At 42.6% G+C, this 23947-nt stretch overlaps 1 protein-coding gene across 1 annotated transcript in view; it reads right to left on the reverse strand.

Annotated features, from left to right (window-relative positions):
• Window positions 1-267: 267 nt before the first annotated feature.
• Window positions 268-23947, reverse strand: part of plcb1 (phospholipase C beta 1) — a 140450-nt gene continuing 116770 nt past the window's right edge. The window contains exons 19-33 of the mRNA XM_063184679.1: window positions 23547-23671; window positions 22876-23030; window positions 21929-22093; window positions 21525-21624; window positions 20578-20682; window positions 19203-19303; window positions 17192-17345; window positions 15278-15334; window positions 13809-14028; window positions 10842-11022; window positions 9988-10064; window positions 9616-9705; window positions 8277-8334; window positions 5486-5572; window positions 268-527 (exon numbers count right to left, since the gene is read on the reverse strand). Of these exons, the coding sequence (XP_063040749.1) occupies window positions 303-527; window positions 5486-5572; window positions 8277-8334; window positions 9616-9705; window positions 9988-10064; window positions 10842-11022; window positions 13809-14028; window positions 15278-15334; window positions 17192-17345; window positions 19203-19303; window positions 20578-20682; window positions 21525-21624; window positions 21929-22093; window positions 22876-23030; window positions 23547-23671 (1900 nt within the window). The 3' untranslated portion in view covers window positions 268-302. The remainder of the gene's footprint in view (window positions 528-5485; window positions 5573-8276; window positions 8335-9615; window positions 9706-9987; window positions 10065-10841; window positions 11023-13808; window positions 14029-15277; window positions 15335-17191; window positions 17346-19202; window positions 19304-20577; window positions 20683-21524; window positions 21625-21928; window positions 22094-22875; window positions 23031-23546; window positions 23672-23947) is intronic.

A 23947-nucleotide genomic window follows, 5' to 3' on the forward strand; every position in this document is an offset into this window, starting at 1 on the left:
AATAAAACACAGAATTATAAATAATAATATCCATTCTTAATACTATTTATAAATAATAATAATAATGACAATATCCATTCTTAATACTACAGTAAGGGTTGACCAGCTCATGCTGTGGCAAAAGCCACGGAAACAAACCAAGAAAAAAATGTGGAAAAAAAGACTCAAAGAAAAATAACAAAGAATAACCAGAAAGTTAAGATACCTTCAAAAATATCTATTTTGAAAAATAAAATAAAATAAAACAAACAATACGAGTGCCTCATACAAAGTTTTTTTTCTGTTTTAAAGCTTCCAGTGTTTCAATCTTTCCTCTCGTCCTCTGTGGTTTCTTCCTCAGAGAGCGCCCCCCTGAGACTGAGCTTGTCCTGCGTGGAGGAGGAGGGTATCAGGCTGCTGCCCCCTGATGGCGGCTCCCCGTCCGCCTCTGTCAGCTTCCTCTTAGTCGCCTCCGCCACAAACTCCTGAATCTCCAGAGGCAACCGCCGGAACTTGTCCTGGTACTCCTGATCCAGGTCTCCCTGCAGCTGTCAATCATAGCAGAGAGGCAAAGACAGCTGTCAATCATAACATAAATAAAGACAGCTGTTGATTAAAATACTAATCAATGGCATCTCACTCAGTATAGGATCTTATGTGCTGTTAAGGAAGTCTCAAACTACTCGACTATCGGCCCGATTCTCGGCTGAAAACCCCCCTTACGACAATCGGAAGAACGTTACCCCCCTGGACCATCGCAGATTTCCTTCTCGTGTGTAACGTTCTTAGATAGAATTTTGGCAGCTCAAAGAGTCGCCCATCGCAAATCGTAGAAATCAAACACTGTTTGATATTTGCGACTGGAAATAGACCGTCGGGCATTGTCTCGGTGGTTGCGAGCAGGAATAAGATTGCGATTCTCTAATGGTGTGCGCCGCAACCCGACATCAAATTGGGCACAAAATCGGACACAAAATCGGGAGTCGTGTAGTTTGAGCCTGGCTTTAGTGAGTGGTTGACTGGATAAATTGTTGACTGATGTGTTAACTAGTGAAAAAGTACAGAGACAAACCAACTGGCTGCTGTACGTTACAGTATGGAAGTATTCTGCACTGTACATACATTTGAAGCTGACGAATGCGTACAAGGTATAGGTATAGAGGGCCCGACTTTCACAATTCAGGCAGTTACTGTGCATAGAGTCTTAGGCCTAATTCACACCAGAGCGGGGAAGCGGCGTGGGACGGAAGCGATTTTTACCGGCAGTGGTGAAAATACATGGAAACATGTCTGTCCTCCCACACCAACCGGCAGTAGTCGGGCATCAGCGGCGCGGGAGCTGGCTCCGCTCCACGCTGCATTTGGAAAATAGAAGTCGAGCGGATTTTGGATGGCAGCGACCACCAGTGTCCCATTCAAATGAATGGCAAAGTAGCACATTAGCTTTGGCTTTGAGGGGGTTTTGAACTGGACTGGCTGCGCACGCCGATGCTGTCGGTGTGAAAGGCCGAGGAGAACACACCGGCCGAAACAAAGCAAAAAAAATCTCAGTCGTCTCGCTACTGTTCCACCACGCTCTAGTGTGGAGCCGGCCTTTGGCCGGGATATGCTTGTTGTGAGCCTTAAAATACGCATGCATCCACGTGCAACCGAGTGTATATACTGTACTTGCTTCAGAACGATCAGCGAACAACGCACAATACTGGAAATATCATGTCAGCGGCAGATGGCCAATGGGGCTCTCATTCCTATTTTCCATCATTGCTTGACTCTGCCACATGGACCTTGGAAGATTGGCCCACGCAGTTCTGTCAATATTGCACTGTACACACGCGTCTGCATACATTGTGTCTAGTGCTCTACCACGTGCAAAATCGACATAAAATTCCCATGCCAACACACCTGCTGTGCCAGAAAAGTGCACTTGTACCCGTACCCTACAGCAAGCATGGCCCCAGCCTTAAACAACTTCATTGGCTTCAAATACTTCCAACAGTCATTGCGTGTTTTTCACTACTTAGCACTTACTGTATACTGTACGTGTTTGAATTGACAAACACCATCATATACTAAAGGCGCAGACAGGGCTTTACTGGGGGAGAAATAGGACCCGGACACTTTTGGCTTAAAGGTACACTGTGCAGGAAATGGTCAAAAAGGGTACTGCGACTATGCTGCTCATTGAAACTGGGCTGACTATTGACAAATTTGATCTTTTCATGAACGTTTACTAAGTAATAAACTAATATTTTATAGCATGGCCGAAGTACAGTCATTTTTGAAGCTAAAAATGGCTATTTCTGGAAATTCAAAATGGCAGACCATGGAGAAGATCCCCCTTTTCATGTGAGAAAAGTGCCATTTTTTCAGTCATAATGAATACTTAGAATTTTATGGTGGTGGTAATTATTCATGAAAAAGGTAACATTAGTGAATGGGTAGCATGAATTCTGGAAATAAACAACTAAAAATCTCACTCTTTAAAGGGGCCCCTCAAAATTTGCAAAGCAGAACTGACTCAACGGTGGGCCCGGCACCTTCTTGGGCCCCTATTTTCAGTAATGTAAAAGAAAGGGTGCGGGCCCACCGGGAAATGCCTGCTATGCCAGATGGCCAGTCCAGCCCTGGGTGCAGATGCTTACTTGTTTTTTCTTCACTGATTGACAATAGAAAGTCTACATTATGTCTACATGTCAAGACCAGAGAAGCCAACCATTCCCTTGGCAATTGACTAGCCATTTTTTGTCCATTAATGTTGCTAGATTTTCCACTAACAGTTTATCCGCTAATATTGCTAGAAATCCATTGCTAGGCTAAGATTATGGTGGGGCGAAAATATTCCTACGTAAGTCCAAAAGGGAGTTCTGCTGAAAAAGTTTATTTCATAAAGTACTCATCCCTATGCTGGGGATGTATCCCATAGTCAAGTTTATTTTATAAAGCACTCATCGCTATCTGTGCATGCTGGGGATGTATCCCGTCAAAATCATAAAGCACTCATCCCTATCTGTGCATGTCTATGAGTGGGGGATGTATCCAAATGTCAAATCAGAATCAAATGTCAAATCATAAGTACTTTTCACACAAATCAGAAGTACATTTTCTGTTGAAAGTTAATGAACCACTGAATAATTTTGGAAACCCCATGTTCAGGTTGAAAGAAAAACTACTTAGTGTTGCTTCAAGTGCATTGAATCATCCGGTTCACTCATGTCCTATCAGTGGGAACGATCACCACAAGTTCTCCCTCTGGAACAAAGAAGTAATTGTTCCGGTTGGGGAATATGCACATGAAAACATCTTTTCAGAAATTGTTCTTTAAAAAGTTTTAATTACTCTAACAAAAGCTTATCTGAGCTAATCACAGAAGGAGTTAAGTATATTTCGGTATTATTTTCTCTTTTAATTAACTGATGATATCTCTAGTGGAAATATTCCAATTTGAAGTTCTGATACCACATGTCAACTGAAGACGACAGTGCAAGGTTAGTGCATACTTGTTTAGTTTAGTATGCAAAAGGTAGAAAGCAAAACAATAAAACAGAAAGGCGACACTGTAGTCAAGGCAACAGCAGACAACACTGGAGTTATGGGACGACATGCTGTAGCATTATAACAACCTGCATTTTTAAAGAGAAAAAGAAGAGAGAAAATGAATGTAATTAATCTACAATATGTACTGTATGTATTTCATTGTTGCTGTGCAGATCAGCACCTTCGGTTGAACTTTGATATTTTTTCATGAGACGTTTCTTCCAGTCTCAGCTGTGTACCAGATTTATCTAATATGTATTCCAAGAACAAGACTGTCAGCGTGAAATCCATTCTTATGGAAAGAGGTAGAGATCTTCTGGGAATGTGACTGTCATGCAGGAAACCAGTATCAGGCAATCCTCAAGGTCATTTACCCTTTTACAAAATATTTATTATTCATGCAGATTTCCAGGCCAAAATGTGGGATTACTCTTATGTAAATAATACCTACTGGGGCCACCACAAGGGGATATAGCAAGTCGAAGACAAGTCTAAGAATTCAGTATTGACAAGGGACCCATGGAGGGGTGCATTTTCTGAACGCACCCCTGAAAAAGAAATAATTTTGGGAACAATATAGGTTTTAGGAGCATATAGCCTGCTTATGCGCCCCGCTTTTTTGCATTTGGTATTTACAGGAGAGAAGCTAATAAGGCTAATAAGCCATAACGCAGATGGTTAGGGTTCCACTCCCAACCCGCCAGGTTGGTTCAGGGTGTAATTAACCAGTGCTCTCCCGCATCCTCCTCCATGACTGAGGTACCCTGAGCAAGGTCCCGTCCCGCCGCACTGCTCCCTTTTGGGCGCCATTAGGGGCTGCCCCCTTGCACGGGTGAGGCATAAATGCAATTTTTGTAGTGTGCAGGGTGCACTTGTGTGCTGTGGAGTGCTGTGTCACAATGACAATAGAAATGGCAGTTCCCCAGTTGGGCTTTCACTTTCACTTCCCTACTTCCAGAACAGATTGATATTTGCGATCTGCAAGAGCAGCAACTCTCATTGAGATGTACTGACAAATGCTGCAGCACAGTCAATGAGTGGAGGCCACACACCAAGCTATTGAAGCGGGTGGGCAAGTGCAATAATACCTACGTACATGTAGCCTACAACACATAGAGTACAGTACAGTAAGCACGCAAGTCACGCAAGATGCAACAGGTGCCATGGACCAGACGGCAGACCACAATCCAAAAAAAAAAGCAAAAGCAAGACCATGTGCCATATATGCTAATGTACACTGTAGTTTTCTAATGTTTTTTGGTCAGTTTCTAGCAGGTTGTCAGTACAGACGAGGTTGATGTTAGCTAATGAGATGACTAGCATTCCCAGGCAGGGACAGAAGCAGAGCTTACGTACCTTCCTCATCTGATGAGCCCTCCTCCTAGCGCAAATGATAATAATAATAATGACAGCGCCAGTAACAATAGCGGTTTTACAGTAATCAATCCTTCAATCGGCTGAATGAGAGTGCAATTTTCACATAAACAAACAAACACTCAGATGGAATGATGACTAGAAAAGCCCTTGATGCTAGTTAGCGGGCAAGGAGAAGTACATGTGAAATGTGCAACATCAGTTTAACCACACATGCACCAACAGGTATGAGATCCAGCGTCTGTGTGTGTGTGTGTGTGTGTGTGTGTGTGTGTGTGTGTGTGTGTGTGTGTGTGTGTGTGTGTGTGTGTGTGTGTGTGTGTGTGTGTGTGTGTGTGTGTGTGTGTGTTTGCAGGGCCGCTGACAGCTTTTGCTGGGCCCAGGACAAAGTTACCTGAAGGGCCCCCTACCCAATACATACAGGTACAATGCAATGGTGACCCAATTCTGTACCCCTTATCTCCCTGGGCCCGGGACAACATACCCCTTTGCCCCCCCCCTCCTGTCAGCGGGCCTGTGTGCGTGTGCGTGTATGTATTATTGACAAACAAATCGGAGACCAGTCATTGAATCAAATGTATGTGTGTGCACCCCTTACCTTAGGTTTCTCCTCTACAATCTGCTGTAGAATACTCTTGTGGCTCTCAACAAGCTTCTCATGTCTCTTAGTCTGAGCATCCTCCAACTGACAACACATGTACAAAAGAGACAGTCAAACAGTCCTCCAACTGACAACACATGTACAAAAGAGACAGTCAGCTTCACAGCCTCCTTCAACTGACAGCGTAATGTACATACAAAACAGACAATCAGTCTAACAGAGTGGTGCACATCTTGGTGCATCACTCTTTAGACCTTAAAGGGACACTGTGTGAGATTTTTAGTTGTTTGTTTCCAGAATTCATGCTGCCCATTCACTAATGTTACCTTTTTCATGAATACTTACCACCAGCATCAATTTCTAAGTATTCATTATGACTGGAAAAATTGCACTTTTCATACATGAAAAGAAGGATCTTCTCATAGAGGTAGAAAATAACACTAGAGAGGACCCCGCCCCCCGTTTTACGGCAATCTGTAGCGGCCATTACCTGGAGGTAGATCAGAGAAATGGAAATTAACGGAGAACGAGGCTCACCTCTGTCAAAAATGGCTTAATCATGTGAAAATGTCCATCAACACACTATACAAGGACAATAGTTGAAGTGTTTTGCTAACTATGTTCATAAAATATATTATTTGATTTTTAAATGCATTTTATCAACTCATTATTTCAGTAGATATGTAGCCTGACATTTCAAATCTGGTCTTTGATTAAAGTGTTACTTTATATTTACACAGTTTTAGTTTATTTCTTGACAGGGGTGGGCGTGTTCTCCATTGACTTGCATTGCCTGAAAGTACCTACACTACCTACGGAAGTTGGGAAGCTCCAGCTGCCATTTCCCAGTGCTGTCGCAAATTGCTGTGTCCTCTCTAGTGTTATTTTCTACCGCTATGGATCTTCTCCATGGTCCGCCATTTTGAATTTCCAAAAATAGCCATTTTTAGCTGCAAAAATGACTGTACTTGGACCATACTAGAAAATATTTGTTTATTACTTAGTAAACGTTCATGTAAAGATCAAATTTGGCAATAGGCAGCCAATTTCAATAACTGGCATAGTTACAGTACCTTTTTGACCATTTCCTGCACAGTGTCCCTTTAAGCCTCTATAGTATTTAAATATGAGGTGCCCCTTTGGCATACATCAGAAATAGGTCGCACATCATCACTATAAGTTTATACATACACTATTCTACCTTGCTCAAGCACTTTGCGCAAGTATTTTATTTGCATGTTCGCAAAAAAAAAACATTGTATGCAGGCCTATACATTTATAGCCTGATTTTCACCAAACATACAATAGAGTAGTGTAGTGTATTGTAGTGTATTGTAGTGTAGTGTAGTGTAGTGTAGTGTAGTGTAGTGTGTGTGTGTGTGTGTGTGTGTGTGTGTGTGTGTGTGTGTGTGTGTGTGTGTGTGTGTGTGTGTGTGTGTGTGTGTGTGTGTGTGTGTGAGAGAGAGAGACTCTGAAGCCCCCTGGTGGAGCAAGGCAGAGCTACACCACACACATCGCTCTGGAATCGAGAGCATGTCTTGAGGAAATTGTTGCATCACTTTAATATCAATAGCTGCTCACTTTGAGGAGTCACATTACAAACTATATGGAATCTAATACATTTTGAAGGAATTTGCTGGTGGCAAGGACAGACAAATGATAAATAAAGCCATGCCTTCTGAAAGGTGAAGCCATCGCATGCTCTCCCAGACATAGTAGTGGAGCTCACGAAGCTGAGCAGAGGTACACAGGTTGGGTGAGAGTCCGGCAAATAAAATTATTTTATGTATTGTGTACACTTTAGGTGATGTCATATATTGCCTAGGGGCCAACTCATACAAAGTACTTAAAGGAACAGTCAACCCATTTTTGATTTTCACATATAAGTATTTCCAAGCATTAGTCATGAATCTGCATATAATTTTCTTTTCAGTTTTGTCAGTAATTAGATTTATTGATATCCAAATTATTAGCATTGCTTAGCATAATGATTGGAAGCGAATGTGTGCATTATCATCAAGCCACAAGTAATCACAGGACGGGATTTAATGGCTGTTTTGCACTCTGATGAATTAATCTTGAAGTAGTTTATAATTTGATGATGTTTTGGTTGCTCCCACAGACTTGCATTGCTACGCTTAATTTGGCTATATTGTCAAACTAGGCACTGCAAACACATAGACGAAAAATCCTTTGCATTGTCATATTTTACTTGGATATAAGTACATATGAGCAATTTCTTGAAATGAGGTGGACTGTTCCTTTAAGTTCCTTTAAGGGCCCTCAGACAGGAAGTCTTCAGTGGTGGCATTAATGGCAAAATCAAAATGCCTCTGTATGCTTCAACCAATCAGACCACTGATCGCAATGATACCGTACATGAATACTTAAAAGATTTTGGGAAACACAGCCCAGAGCACATTCTTAGCATTGTCATCTGTATCATTGTAGATGGTACCAACCATTAAATGGTACCAACATCAGCAATGTGGCAGCATTGCATTTTATAACAGTTTTCTACACTTGTTCCTGACCTTTTGAGATCATCTTGTATTTTAATGTATTTTAACCTTTGAAAAACTCTTTATTTTGCAAGGCATGTCTATTTGAATGGTTATTAATCTGAAATGTGATGTGTGACATGTATTTGGAATTAGGACCCCAGGAAGACTAGCGAACTGCTATGGCATAAGCTAATGGGGATCCTTTAATAAAATAAAAATAAAAACTGGTCCATCCCAAAAAAAGAACAAGTTCACATATAGGAAGAGACAAACATGGAGCTCACCTTGCGCATGTGTTGCACAACTTCAGTGACAAATGACCTGTTAATGTCCTGCTTCTCTCTGAGGAGAAAAAGAATGACACAACAGTGTAAGATTTCAGGATGGAGATTATTGTGCGCCTCCCAGGTAAAAGTGCAGGACCAAGGCTGACTTAAGCTTTGGAGTGAGGTGTCCATACACTTAAAATTCGTTTTTGTTTGTGTCATCTGATGAAGACATTGGTCGAAACGTAATCCTGCCATGGTATGAGAAAGGGGATTTTAAGTGATTTAAAGGATTTTAAGTTTTTACTCAAAAAACTTAGTTTTGCAGACCCTTCACTCAAAAACAACTGTGTAAGAGACAGGTGGTTGTAGATCACTGCCATTCATCATCACTCTCCACTCTCACTATTAATATAGCTCCCTGTCCTGAGTTTATTTAGTTATAGTTTATAGTAGGGCTTGAATCCGCATACTAGGATGGAGCTTCCCTATCAAAATTCTAAGGGTTTCTGATATAAGATACGAATATGAAGACACATTACTACAATCACGACTAACATCTGGTCTTTAAAGGTGCACTGTGTAACATTTTTGTAGTTTATTTCCAGAAGTCATGCTGCCCATTTATAATGTTACATACATATATGTTACTTTTTTTTTAATAACTTTTTTCAAATTTGGCAATAGGCCTCTCAGTTTCAATGAACAGCAAAGTTGCAATACCTACTCCAGCCACCATCCTACACAATGCACCTTTAACTTCAAATTATAATGATCTCCACGTCTCGAAGATTCACCAATGCAATATTAAACTCTCCAAATAAATAATGAATAGTTTGAAAACAAAGGAAGAAGAAGCCTTCAATGTTGGCAGTGAAAGCCAATGTAGAGGACTTTGACATTTCTCTCAATCCCCCAATTACTGCCTGACAGACAGTATAGAGCAGTGGTTCTTAACCTTTTTTACTTAACGCACCCCCTTTCCTGTGCCGAAGACCAGCCGCGCACCCCCAGCACAAAGTTCTGCACGTGTATATGCACTAAAAATGTTTTCAGTGATTAATCGCAATGATTCTTGCTTGAGACATTAATCAATACCTTAATGACTTAAAATGGGGACCATAACATGTTATAATTTGTTCTTAATTTGACTTAAGTATAATGTTTGCAAGCATAATTTTGGTCACAACCTCAACACAAACAAAATTCTGCACACCCCCTGGAATCTCTGGCGCACCCCCAGGGGGTGCCCGCACCCCAGGTTAAGAACCACTGGTATAGAGCATTCTTTGTTCTTCAACATTCCGTCCAATCTGAAGCCCAGCCAAGCCCATCAGCATTGGTGCTGTCCACTCACTCTTCGGTTAAGTGCTTCTCCTTTGATTTAGCCTCATTGATTTTCTCCTGCCTCTTCCTGTCCATTCTCTTCTTCAACTCTTTCTTCTCTCTGTGAACGGAAAGTCATTGAAAAGGGTACAGTTAAAGACTTTGAGAAAGAAAAAAAAATCCATGCAGACTTCAGAAAGAAATTTCTTCCACTGGTGATTAGACTCGAAGCAAAAGGGCTACATATGAGAGAAGGGTAGTGTATGTGTGTGTGTGTGTGTGTGTGTGTGTGTGTGTGTGTGTGTGTGTGTGTGTGTGTGTGTGTGTGTGTGTGTGTGTGTGTGTGTGTGTGTGTGTGTGTGTGTGTGTGTGTGTGTGTGTGCGTGCACGCGCGCAGACTCACTTTTCACACATCTCCTTCAGTTTCTTCATCTGGTTGCTTTGGGATTCTTCTGCAACTGTTGTCAGCTTCACCATGAGCTGCAGCAGAGAGACCACAGAGGAGGAAAACACCAAAGTGTGAACAGCTGGATACAGGATATGTAAAGGATATGTCCACACTATTGTCAAGTATATTAACCCCTTAAGACACAGCATTATAAATGAGCTGTTACCAGCATGGCAATGACCAAGTCGTAATGTATTACCAAAGGCCCTGTGCACTGTCATAGTAGTGTAGTACTATAGTACTTTCAATGTCTACTACAGCATGCCTCAGGAGGTACGGCGTGCATTAAGGGGCTACGGCATGTGCTTCTTCTTGAGGTACTTCTTGTTCTAGTGTGGCTGCTGCCTCATTGACAACCATGACCTACACAGTGCAGTAGTACAGATACAGTACACAGGGTTCCCACACCTTTTTCATGAACAAATTCAAGCACTTTTCAAGCACCTTCAAGCACCAAATTTTCAGTTTTCCAGCACCCTTAAATAGGTCGCGGGAAGGGCGTGTGGGGGTCCTCCCCTAGAATTTTGAGTTTTTAAGATGCAATCTCCTGCATTCTAATCAATTTTAGGTTGTCGAATGGCAAATCCCATCTGACATCTCACTCCCTCAGATTTTTGATGTACCTGAACAATTTAATTCTATTACTTGGCTTACTGAATTTGACTTTTGACACAAATTTCAAGCATTTTCAAGCACTTCACCAAACATTCAAGCATTTTCACAACCTTGAAAACACTTAATTGAAATTCAAGCATTTTCAAGGAATTCAAGCACCAGTGGGAACCCTGTGTACAGCACAGATACAGTACCTGCTTGATGTGTTCTTTCTTGAGGTACTTCTCGCTGTAGTACTGCTCCTGACGGAGGTTGAGTAGTTGCTGCTGCTGTTGTTCCTTTAGCTCCGCCAGTTTGGCCTTGCTCTCCGTATCCAGCTGGGCCAGCTCGTGGTCAAATAGCGATGACGTGTGCTCCTGTCCTGGGGACAGGCACCTGCAAGTAAAGGAAAGGAAAATCCATGGTGTAAGTGCAACACTAGCACATGGTATTACATCATACCTGTCAACTTTGAGCTCCCAAAATCCGGGAAAATTCTAATATTTTAAGCCAAAATCCGGGAAATTTTCAAAAGGCCAAATTCTGACAGTCAACGGGATGACAGAGACAGACCGGACGGTGCCTTCTATCTGCATTTCACAACAGCGTGCGTGTTTAAAATCCCTCAGAACACGTTTTACAGCGTGGAAAAACAATGTAATGAAAACAAAACAATGAAATGAGAGCATTTCTTCTTATTGTTTTGTCGCATAAAGTTGTCTGTTCGTGCTGCAAAACTTCGTGCTGGTAGCCTACAGGTTGTGATTAGGTTAATCGCATGATTCGCTGTTCCGAGGCTGTTTCATGCGTTGCATGAACTGACGCGGTTTCTGAGGAAAAGGGTGGGCGCACAAGCGCTAGAAAAGGAGTTAGAGGGTGACAACCGTTCGTAGGCCTATGTTCAAGGAACTTCAAGCCTTGGTGGCATCTGGCATACAATCTTCTGGCAGGTAGCTTAATAAGCAAGACCCTCTGTCTCTCTCTTTAAGAGGAGATGTGGCTCGTCGGACAGGGCCGTGGGTATAATTACTGGACCGACGGTGTTTTTTGATAATGTGAAAAATCTGGGATATTTCCGGGAAAAGAGTCAAAATTAGGGAGTTTCCCGGGAAATTAGGGATGGTTGACAGGTATGTATTACATAGCTGTTACATCAGTAACATTGTACCTAATGAAGTAGATAGACTGCGTTGTTACTGAAAAACACTGAAAACCTGAAACAATAACACACCACAAACTTCATCCAATCAGCGAAGAGTCCTGCTGATCATAAGACAATTACACAGGTTTGCGGGTTACTCAAGTTACCTGTGCTGGACGGAAACTCTGTTTCTTTTTTTACTTTCACTTTTAATTTTGACACCTCTGGATGGCGCCAATCAGTCAGTGGTAGCAATGAGACTATCAAATCAGCCATAGACAAATAACAGGGGTCACGCTCTTGAAAACATATTCTTAAACATGTACTGTGAAACTGCTCAACTAAAGAGTGTTTAACAGTTCCTGGTGTTTGTCTTACATCAGACTCCATCAGAATGCAAAAGCATGTAATTACATAGGCCTACTTACACTGTCCGAACAGGAATAACAGAGACAAGAAAAACAATGGGAAGATCTTCGGTAACATATTATGTGACAGACTAGTACCTTAATTGGAAAAAAAGTGTTTATTAGAGGAGTTAAAGGCATTTTTGAGACATAGTCGGCAAACAGAGGACAGATTGAGCACGCCATTTTGCATACTTGAAGTCAGTACACCCAAATAGACAAAATAAGACTGTTTGCTGACTTTGTCTCAGCAAATGCCTTTGGGTGTCACAATCCTGGATTTTGGTAGGGCCTACTAGTCTATGGTTCCTTTCCTAAACACATCTACATAAAAAAACAGCTTTCATATGATCACTGCTGAAGCTGGACTAACATAACCATCATCGCTATCTCAGTTACACGCCCTGCAGTTCAGACGAGGAATTAATATAACAACTCTACAAAACATAAAAGCATCAAGAACTTTTTGAAAGGAACTTGTACACAGTAAACTTTTGTCCTCTAAAACATCTGAAGTATGAGTCACTTTTGGTCTGGTTATGTTTAGCTAGGATTTCCTTTTATGACTCACTACTGCGGTTAGCCCCTACACAGCAGTGAGAAGGGCAAAAGGTAAAAAAAAAAAAAAAACATTTTCAAAACTTTGTTTGTCTGACTGTCTGTAACTCCCTGTTTGTCTGTCTGTGTGTGTGTCTCTCTCTGTGTCTGTCTGTCTGTCTGTCTGTCTGTCTGTCTGTCTGTCTGTCTGACCCCCCCTCTCTCTCTCTCGCTTTCATTCCTTACAGGAGACCACTGCTGTTATTTCAATCTGTGACTCAGCAGCTCATTGCTGTTGGCTGTTTCCCTACTGTGTGCCTGTGATGTTTTTCATTGACTGAAATTATAACGCCACCTCAATTAACATGTCAGACGGAAGGCAGTGATTTATATCACCACCAATATGTCCCATCAGAGACCGGGGTTCCAAAGATATTCCCCAAAGACAATGTTAGCCTGGTATTGCCCCCTCATGCTAATTTCGTACAGCAGGCATGTGCCAGCTGCTGCTGAATTGAGAACTGATTTTAGGTGGGAAGGGTGATCTCTGTTGAAACACACAGTAGGAGGGGTGGCAAAAGAGGAAGCAAGAAGGTGGGGGAGAAGAGAAGAGAAGAGAAGAGAAGAGAAGAGAAGAGAAGAGAAGAGAAGAGAAGACAAGACAAGACAAGACAAGACAAGACAAGACAAGACAAGACAAGACAAGAACAAGAGGTAAGGTGAGGTGAGGAAAGGTAAGATAAGGAGAGGAGAGGAGAGGAGAGGAGAGGAGAGGAGAGGAGAGGAGTGGACATGAAAGAACAGAACAGAACGGAACAGAATGGAACACAGAGTAAAATATAACAGAACAGAACAGGAAAACAGAACAAAACACAATAGAACAGAACAGAACAGAAATGAACACAAGAGAACAGAGCAGCTGATGTGAGGAAAGTGTTCCTCCTCCTCCTCCTCCACTCCTCACCTCTTGTAGCTGTCTCTCTTGGACAACAGAACAGAACAGAACGACATAAAAGAACACAATAGAATAGAACAGAACAGCACAGAACAAAACAACAGAGCTGATGCGAGAGCAGTGTTCCCCCTCCGGTCCTAACCTCTTACGGCTATCTCTCTTAGCCGACTTCTGCAGTACGCCGCGCCTCCTCAGGTACTCGTTCTGGAACTCGCTGTACTTGGAGGTGTGCTCCTTGATCATGTCTGTGGTCTTCTTGTGGTGCTTCTTCATCAGCTCCTTGGTCTCCTTGTAGTGCCTCCTCTGCTCCCGCACAAATGCCTTCTGCTGCTTCAACTCCTCCAGGGTCTGGGCCTCCATTTCTGGAGGGGTCGGGCGGTCGGCAGAGATAAAGAAAAGGGGAAATCAGTTTGGTTTGGGCTAAGTGAGATTAGGGTTAGGGTTAGGTTATCAAAGCAGACAGGCATTGGAGGCATTCAATGGCTTCTGTGATAGAGTGGTAGGAGAAAAAGGTTATCAAGCAGCCAGGCAGGCAACCAGGCAAGCAAGTAAACTTTCCATTGCCATTATAGTGGAGAAGTTTGAGAGATGTTTTATTGAGCCAGAGGAAATTAACTCGTTAACACACAGTGTTATACAGTACATTTGCTGTAACCAGAATGGCAATGACCAAGTGCATTATGGGGCTATGGCGCCCAGCAACATGTACTGTACAGCAGAATAGGCCTGGACGATTTTTCGATTTCGATTTTATTCGCGATGTAAATTTTTTCTATGATTATAAATGAGACATTCGATGTGCATTAAAAAAAAAAATACATCACAGTTTTTACAGACCCGCAAATAGCCAATAATGTCTAAACAGCGGCACACATAACCAATCTGTTGAAGGAGAGCCACGTCACATTAGGTTGTGGACACGCACATATAACATAAACAAACACACGTGTAGAGGCTAGCAGCATCAGTGCAAAGGGGGGGGTGGCGGGGGGGGTGTTGAGGTAACAAAATCTAACATTTTCTCATATTGCCCAGGCCTACAGCAAAACATAATAGGAATATATAACAGAGAAACTGTACACAAATACACACTTGGTTTACTTTGTTGAAGCAAGTGTGTGGTTACGGTAAGCAAGTACGGTAAGTCAAGCAAGTACGCGGTTAACACTTTTTTTCCTTGTTGTATCGGTCAGTATTCCTGATCTTACCAGGGCATAGTATAAGACGTGAACTTTTGCAATACAGCAAAACTATCTCCATAGATTCACCACATTTAGCTAGAGCCAGGCAGAGCCAGCTACGTTATGTATGTGAAGGAGCTGGGGCATAGTAGCAAATTTGGTGCCCTATGTACTGAACAATCAGCTCCAAAGACACCCCCCGCCCACACACACACACACACACTCCCATCCATATAGTATCTATATAAATAGGACAGTGTTTGGGCCCCCAATACACAGTGCATGGGCCCCGGTGACTTAGTCACACTTTATCCCCCTGTACGACACCCCTGTGTAGGAGCTCTGTGCAGTTACATAGTGCTTTGAAGTTGATATTGGCCTCGGTGTGCCCTTATTTCCCCAGGTGAAATGCTCTGGATGGCTGACTGACCTGTCATGACACTCTGGATGATGTCTTCAGTCTTCGTTGCCGCAGGTTTAGTAGACGCTGGAACAAAGAGATCTGAGAAGTCGTTTTTTTCCCCTATCAGCCCAGAAGATTTAAAATACAACTCACTGAAGAGTGGCCTGACAAATGACAGACTGACAACGATTCACAAAAAAGCTCACACCTGACTCCCTTCATGTGTAGAGCCAAATGTAAAACAACAAAATCCAAAAGTGATGTGTACACAGATTGAAACAGCAGTGGTCTCTTTGTCTCCTTACTTAAATGGATATTCTTTGCTTATGGTGATGGTAAGAGACATATTGGCAAGCCTGTCACATCACCTAGCTACCTGAGCTATAGTACAGACAGACAGACATGCATAGAGAAAGGCAGGCAGGCAGGCAAGCAGGCAGGCAGGCAGACAGGCAGGCAGGCAGGCAGGCAGGCAGACAGGCAGGCAGACAGACAGACAGACAGACAGGCTGACAGACAGAAAGGTGTCCAGCCCCTTACGAAAATCGACCATGGTTTACTATGGTATTATTATATTTACCATGGTTCTACCATGGTATGTCATGACTACTCTAAGTACTCTGAACCTACCCTCCTTGTACTATGGCTTACTGTGGTATTACTGTGATTTTTATGTAGTAACATGGTTCTACCATGGTATGTCATGATTACCTTACGAAAATCGACCATGGTTTTAATGCAGTAACCATGGTTTTATTACCACATTTCATGGTGATTCTGCTTTTGGACAACAGCTAGAATGATATTTTTCGGTAAGCACATAATTCTACATGTGTTCATGCACAGTTTTTATGCCCTCCATGAAAATACACAATGAAAATCCATGAAAATAAATAGAATGTATAAATGAGAAGGTGTGTCCACACAGAGTTTTTTTTTTACATTTCTGAAAATAGGGGCCCACGAGGGTGTCAGTTCTGTGTGGCTAATTATGAGGTGCCCTTTCAACCAAAAGTGCCCAGGCCCTAGTGCTCCCCCAGCCATGTGAGTAGCTGTGGTGTAATGGACAGGGAGTTGGACTCTATATCACAAGATTGCAGGTTCGAACCTCCATTCATGGCTGAAGTGCCCTTGAGCAAGAGACCTAACCCCGCATTGCTCCAGGAACTGTAACCTCCAGGGACTGTAACCAATAGCCAGCCTGTAATATCTGTAAGTCGCTTTAGGTAAAAAAGTGTCAATTTAACGAATAACGAAAATGTAATTTAATGAATAACTATTAACCATGGTTAGTTGTCATAGTAAAACCATGCATAGTTAAACCATGGTAAATCCATAGTCAAAACATGGTTAACTCATAGTTAAACCATGGTTGAACCAAAGTCAATCAATAGTTAAACCATAGTCACAAACCATGCTCAAAAGACCGTGACAACTATGAATAACTAAAAAACATGATTTACTTCTCATAGTAAAACCATGGTCGATTTTCGTAAGGGGCAGCATAGACTGTATTATACATTGTGAGTGCACTACCTGAAGGTTGGAAGGTGGAAGGCGGACAGACAGACAGACAGACAGACCGACAGACAGACAGACAGACAGACAGATAGAGAGACAGGAAGTACAGATGGATGGACAGACAGACATATAGACAGGCAGGGACCTTCTCGTTGAATGTTGCTAACCTTAGATTGAGTACATAGAGGTCCTAATCCTGTAGTCTCTCTACCCCAAATGTAATGTGATGTAAAAAGGTGCACTGTAAAACATTGCAGCCAGTTAAACGTAAAAAAAGGAAGTTGCCCTGCAGACTTGAGTTTGTAAGTTAACCTGAGAAAGCCTCGAGTTGAGTTTACTTACAACTTCAGGCAGCAGGGCAACTTACTTTTTATCTTTAACTGTCTTGCAATGTTTTACAGTGTGAGTGGGCTACTGTACCTGCTGGCTGTGAGGTGGGGGGCGGGGCCTGGGAGGCTGGTTTGGGGGCGGTGCTGCTGGGGGCGTGGCTAACCCCGTTCTCCAATGGGGCAGGTTTCTGCTGCTCTGTGCTTGGCTCCACTCCTGCAGAGGGCTCTACTCCCGGCTCAGCAGTCTGCACACAACACACAACCATACCTGTCAACCATCCCTAATTTCCCGGGAAACTCCCTAATTTTGACTCATTTCCCGATTTCTTCCCGATTTGATATTTTTCCCGGAAATATCACAGATTTTTCACATTATCAAAAAACACAGTCAGTCCAGCAATTATACCCACGGCCCTGTCAGTTAGCCCGACGAGCCACACCCCCTCTTGAAGAGGGAGACATAGGGTCTTGCTTATCAAGCTACCTGCCAGTAGATTGTATGCCAGATGCCACCAAGAATTCAAGTTCCTTAAAAATACGAGCTGTCACCCTCGAGATCCGTAGCACTTATGCGACCAGTCTTTTCCTCAGAAACCGTCAGTTCATGCAATGCATAAAACAGCCTCGGAACAGCGAATCATGCGATTAACCTAATCACAAGCTGTACCAGCACGAAGTTTTGCACGAACAGACAACTTATGCGACAAAACAACAGGAAGAAACTCATTGCGCTCATTTCATTGTTTTGTTTTCATTTCATTTCATTGTTTTTCCATGCTGTAAAACGTGTGCTGAGGGATTTTAGACAGGTCCTTTCTTTGCACGCGCACTGTTGTGAAAAGCAGAGTAGAATGCACTGTCCGATCCGTCTCTGTCATCCCATTGACTGTCAGAATTTTGGGAGCTCAAAGTTGACAGGTATGCACAACAGGACTGATGTCCTAACCGCTTACCCATGACTGCCTTGGGTAGTTTTTGAGCATGTTTGGGCGGTAAATCATCAGTCACGTCTGGCAACCCTGGTCAATGTGTGTGTGTGTGTGTGTGTGTGTGTGTGTGTGTGTGTGTGTGTGTGTGTGTGTGTGTGTGTGTGTGTGTGTGTGTGTGTGTGTGTGTGTGTGTGTGTGTGTGTGTGTGTGTGTGTCTGTGTGTCTGTGTGTGTCTGTGTCTGTGTCTTTATGTCTTTGAATGTGTGTGTATGTGGTTGCCAAACGTCACTTCGAATTAGATGAGATTGCAATCGATCATAGTATTCTGGATAGCCCCATTTACCCCCAGTACTTCCCTTAAAAAGTAACAATGGAAAAGCAATTTATCCATTTTTTTATTGATCAAACATTATTATGGGCAAATGTGACTGAAAGCTGGCAGGCATGATTAAAGCTATGGGGGGAAAATAGTGGAAGTTAAATTAACACTCTTTTTCTTTGTTGGTCCACTCCACACGCAAGGCCACCTAGACAGTAGGCGTGTTTATATGGACGCGTTTCGTATAAAGAGATGAAATGTAATCGGTTTATTAGAATTCGACCGAACTGTATACATGAGCCCCAAATAAAGAGATTACATTTCTTCTGAGTTTACATGTTACATCAATATAATCCAATAGGATGATGTAGGTAGTAGGTAGTAGGTCGGAGCAGTTTATTTGCTTTGTGTTACATGGAAAAATTGTACAAAATTGACACATACAGTACAGCCACACACACACACACACACACACACACACACACACACACACACACACACACACACACACACACACACACACACACACACACACACACACACACACACACACACACACACACACACACAGAAACACACATATAAATACACACATATGTGCCATTGAATGAACTATTTAAAAACCAGGCGTGCGTACACACACACACACACACACACACACACACACAGACACACGCTCTCTCTCTGTCTCTCTCTCTCTCTCTCGCACACACACACACACACACACACACACACACACACACACACACACACACACACACACACACACACACACACACACACACACACCACACACACACACACACACACACACACACACACACACACACCAATCCCCCATCACCCTTACCCACCTCTTTGACATCCTCCTCCCCAGTCAGGGCTGCCAGCTGTTTAGATCTCTGCACCATTAGATTCACGTATCGGATGGGGTTGGACAGGGCGTCAATGACATCTGTTATATTACACACACACACACACACACACACACACACACACACACACACACACACACACACACACACACACACACACACACACACACACACACACACACACACACACACAAACACACACACAGAACAATAAATATTGGGAGTTCACGCACAGCCTATTTTGGATAAACTTTGTGTGCCAATGATATGTACAAAGCCCTGACAGGTGTGTCCTCTGTAGAGTGATGTGTGCATGCATGTGTGCTCTACTGTACGTGTATGTGTATACTGTACTGTATGTCTTCCTGTAAGAGTATATTCTTGTCTGCCTGCATTCTTTTTTCCACACACAAGTTATCAGAGGTGGCCAAAGTAAAAGTAGAAGTAAATTCATGGTGTAAGTTCAACATAGCAGTTACACCAGTCATTCCACTGTACCTTATGAGGTGTCTAGACGTTGTAACTGAAAAAAACCCTCCTTCGGCCACCTCTGAAAGCTACACACACAGTTTCAGCATATTGAGACCACTCAGTGTTCCTCAAGTGAAGGATCCTGGCCTTGCTAGGTTGAGTAACGCCGATTTTTTTTAAGGATTTCACATCATCTCGACTCGCCAAGTACTGTTCCAAAGTGAAGCATGCTTCAAAATCTACCAAGTGCCACACTCTTGATTCCTAGAATTCCCATTTGCTGCATCATTGAAGTGACAAAATACCCAGAATCCTTCACGTTTTCACGAGTGCTTTGCTTTTTACTTGCTGTACAAGAGTGGCAAAGCAATGCATTATTTAAGCACAATATGGGTGGTACCGTATGTTGTTTCCGAAATAAATAGCTTAAAATATCTCAACACAACTTGGTCATTACATTTGTGTTGCTTTTCAGATCTTTTGACTATGGATGATGTGTCTACTGTTATGAATTGATATGAACATTAACATAGATTGTTATACTTTTTCAACTTACACCACAACAGAATTACAGCCAAACGGCCGTGCTTACTGTGGGACTTTAATGTGTAGTGGCCAAAACGGAACTGCTATGACGGTCGCTTCAACACTTCAAAGCATGTTCCATTCATAATCATTTGAGATACTTGTGAGGATTTGAGCCTCGTCTTGTGAGTGTGCGACTTCAAGGCTGTGGCCTTATCAAGGGAAGCATCCTTGACTTTGAGAAATACTGATCGTCTTTACTGTAACACTGAGAGGGAAAGATCTGTACATGATTGACTGCTCGTGTCAGTTATGTACATACTATATGTGTGACATTGTGCCAGCATTCAGTACATACCTGCAAACGTATCAGGCACATAGTCTTTCACTTCGATGTACACGAATACTGTGGGAAGAGTGAGGTTCTGATTCTTCTCACTCCTGAGCCCAATATATCGATATCCTGGAAGAAAATAAACATAATGTTTTATTGACTATATTTCTGTTGAAGGAGTTAAATCGTTTTGTGTGTGTGCATGTATGAGAGTGTGTGGGAGTGTGTGTGCGTGTATATGGAAGTGTGTGTGTGTGTGTGTGTGTGTGTGTGTGTGTGTGTGTGTGTGTGTGTGTGTGTGTGTGTGTGTGTGTGTGTGTGTGTGTGTGTGTGTATGTGTGCGCATGTTTGAGAGTGTGTTGAGGTGGTGTGTAAAGAGGCTGGTTGTCTGAAGTGTTCTTCCTCTTGGGATTTACATCTACTGTATGTCCTTGATTATGTGTGGGAGTTGTGCCTCTTTATGGGTTCCGTCCTGGCATAAACCTTAGACCAAGACTTTACAACCTTTACAACCTGCGTACCACCCAAGTCTTTTTGTCATACCAGGAACACCCTTCTCTTAAATGTCAAGTTATACCACGTTCCATAAAGTGACGTGTGCCTCAAAGGTGCCCCCTTCTGGCTGCATAACTTCACTGACGGTTATGGTTAAGGAAAAGTCTTCAAAGTAGGTTTAGGCGACCTCATCAACATGCAACGTGGGAGGTATACCCTTGTCACATTCAAAACTTGTTTATTGAACTCGAGAGTGTGTGGCACTTCTCTCCTCCTGCAAGTGTATTTACTGGTTGCCAGCACCTCTGTTTCTGGCGTGCGTTTTGCACCTCTACTCATCAGGTATACCCTTGACGTCAAAAACTGCCACTGTGTAAATGGTAGTCAAAAATTAACAATTTGGGATGAGACTGTTCCTTCCTACTGTCATATCAGTTGAAAGTTAAGTTTGAGACGGTCATAATGTCATGCTATACCTGGTCGTATGGCTGATACTGGTATAATACGATGGCCAATAAACTTCCCTCCCTCCTCAAACGCAGCTAATCTCAGAACAGCTAGCGTGGGTAGAACCACCTACAACACAAGAACAACAGGAGAAATCATCATGGCACAAATCAAACATGTCAAAAAGGTAGAGCCATCTGTAGCAGAAAAAGAAGCGGAGAAATAAACCCCTGCAAATATCCAAATAAATCAGAAAGTAAGTGAATCCATTGGGTTAATCTTGATGCAACAATGCAAGAGAGGAATGTAGCAATTTCTTTGAAACATTTATTTTGTATTGCCTATACAGTCTGCCCAAACTTTAATAAACCCAGACAGCGTCAAATTTACAGACAGGAATACAAATTTACCCATTTTATTTGAGTTTATTTACCTTCTTGAAGACAATGGGTTCCTCATCCCACACAGGGTTCACCGCGTTGTTCTGCGATGTCTTGGTTCTCAGGGCCTTTCTTCGTGTGTCCACGGGTATCCCAAACATATCGATTTCCACGTACACACCAACTTTCTTGTCAGTCAAAAACTGACCAGATATGATCTGTGGAAGATAAGGGTGTTTTCTCTGTGTTTGTTTGAATGCGAGCAGAGATACATATTTCACATATTTGTTTTTTGTTTGAAAAAGGACTTTGTAAAGATTCAATTGACTATTAACAATATATCACAAAAACTTACCATGTGCTAATCAGTTCAAATACACCTGTTGTACCGGTATATTATAAGTTGTTTTATCACATGTTGAGAATTAAGTGAGAGATTTAGAAATTAAAACTTGTGGGGGAACACATGCAATTATTAGAGTTAAGTTATAAAGTTATTTTCGCATCCATTATTTCTGTACAAGCTCTAACACACACGTGTGTGTGTGTGTGTGTGTGTGTGCGTGCGTGTGTTTGTGCGCGCACGTGCGAGTACGTGTGTGGGTCTGTGTGCGCACTTTCTCATGTGAACTCCGGAAAATTGGCGCCACCATGGCAGCCTTCAGAGCTGGTTTGTTAATGTGGGAATGTGCTTGTGTATTTGAAAGCCCTTTGACTCAATTGTGAAATTGTGCTACATAAATACATGTTGTTGTTTTTGTTGTCGTTGTTGTTGTTGTTGGTGTTGTTGTTATTGTTGTTGTTAAAAGCACAGGGAGAAATAATGTAGTATATGGTAGACAGGGTTCGTAGTATATCTTCTATCTATGCTCGTGTTAATGTCGCCTTTACCTTTATGGATGGTGCATTGGCCACGATACCTTTACCTTTACGGAAAATGTATTGGCTACGATGCCTTTTTACCTTTATGGATAGTGTGTTGGCCGCGCTGCCTTTTTACCTTTATGGATAGTGTATTGGCCACGATGCCGTCCACCGTCGTCTCAGTGAAGGGGTCGAAGGCCTTGTCATGCCTTCTCATGAACTCGGGTTTCAGCCGATAACCACTCTTCCCATTGTACTCATACATGAACAGGTTCAACTGCATAGACAGGTCTGTAGAGAGGGCAGAGCAGAGGGCGACAGGGAAATCAGGTCGACGACACATGTCAATTCAAATGATATTACTGCTATTAAGGGCTCTAAATTAACACCCACAAACCGGCAAAATGCTGGTGAAATTTCAGGTTTACATCTACTGGCCATTTTGACAAAATAATACTAATACCAAAGAGGGTAGAGTCATAAAGAGGATTCAAAACACCCAATGCAAAAGAGTGTGCTCAAGTTGGGTCTACTAAGGGGGCGTTGTCCCCTCCTTCTTCTTCTCTTTTTCAGGTGTTTGCACAAGAAGTGCGCTACCGCCATCTACATCGCTAAGGAGACTCCATCACCTCAAGACTCCGAAGGTCTCCTGACCGGGCATTCACCCGACATAAAGTGGATACCGGAAAAGAACTAGATTGACGTATCTCTCTCTATAATATCTGACTGATACTATGTTGAAAAGGCAAAGCAAGCAGTAGAATGAGACCAATGTTTTTAGGGCAGACAGGACCTGACATGCAGTACCTATTGTTTGGAAATTGAGCGCCACCAGCTGGCAGCCGGCGTTCCAGAAGACTTGGGGCATGTAGTTGGAGGAGTCCACGCGCGTCCCCTTGGGGTAGATACGAGACAGCTGCAGCTTGTTGTATCTGACAACACACCTGGTTAAGAAAAGCTCTGGGCAAACATATTCAATATGGTATCCCAGAGGTCACCAAAGTAAAGGTAGAGATTGAAAAACAAAACCTCCCATAGTTTCCTTTTGTGTGTGTTTTTTTTTTGTTTTTTTTTGGGGGGGGGGGGGGGGGGGGGGGGGGGGGGGTTGTGGGTGAGGAGCCAAACGTCTAACAAGCTCCAAGAATGAATCAAGTCGCTCTTCATATCAGACGTATTACAATCGTTAACACATATCAACAAACTTATTA

The sequence above is a fragment of the Engraulis encrasicolus genome, chromosome 19 (genome assembly GCF_034702125.1).
Source record: "Engraulis encrasicolus isolate BLACKSEA-1 chromosome 19, IST_EnEncr_1.0, whole genome shotgun sequence".
Lineage (NCBI taxonomy): Eukaryota > Metazoa > Chordata > Actinopteri > Clupeiformes > Engraulidae > Engraulis > Engraulis encrasicolus.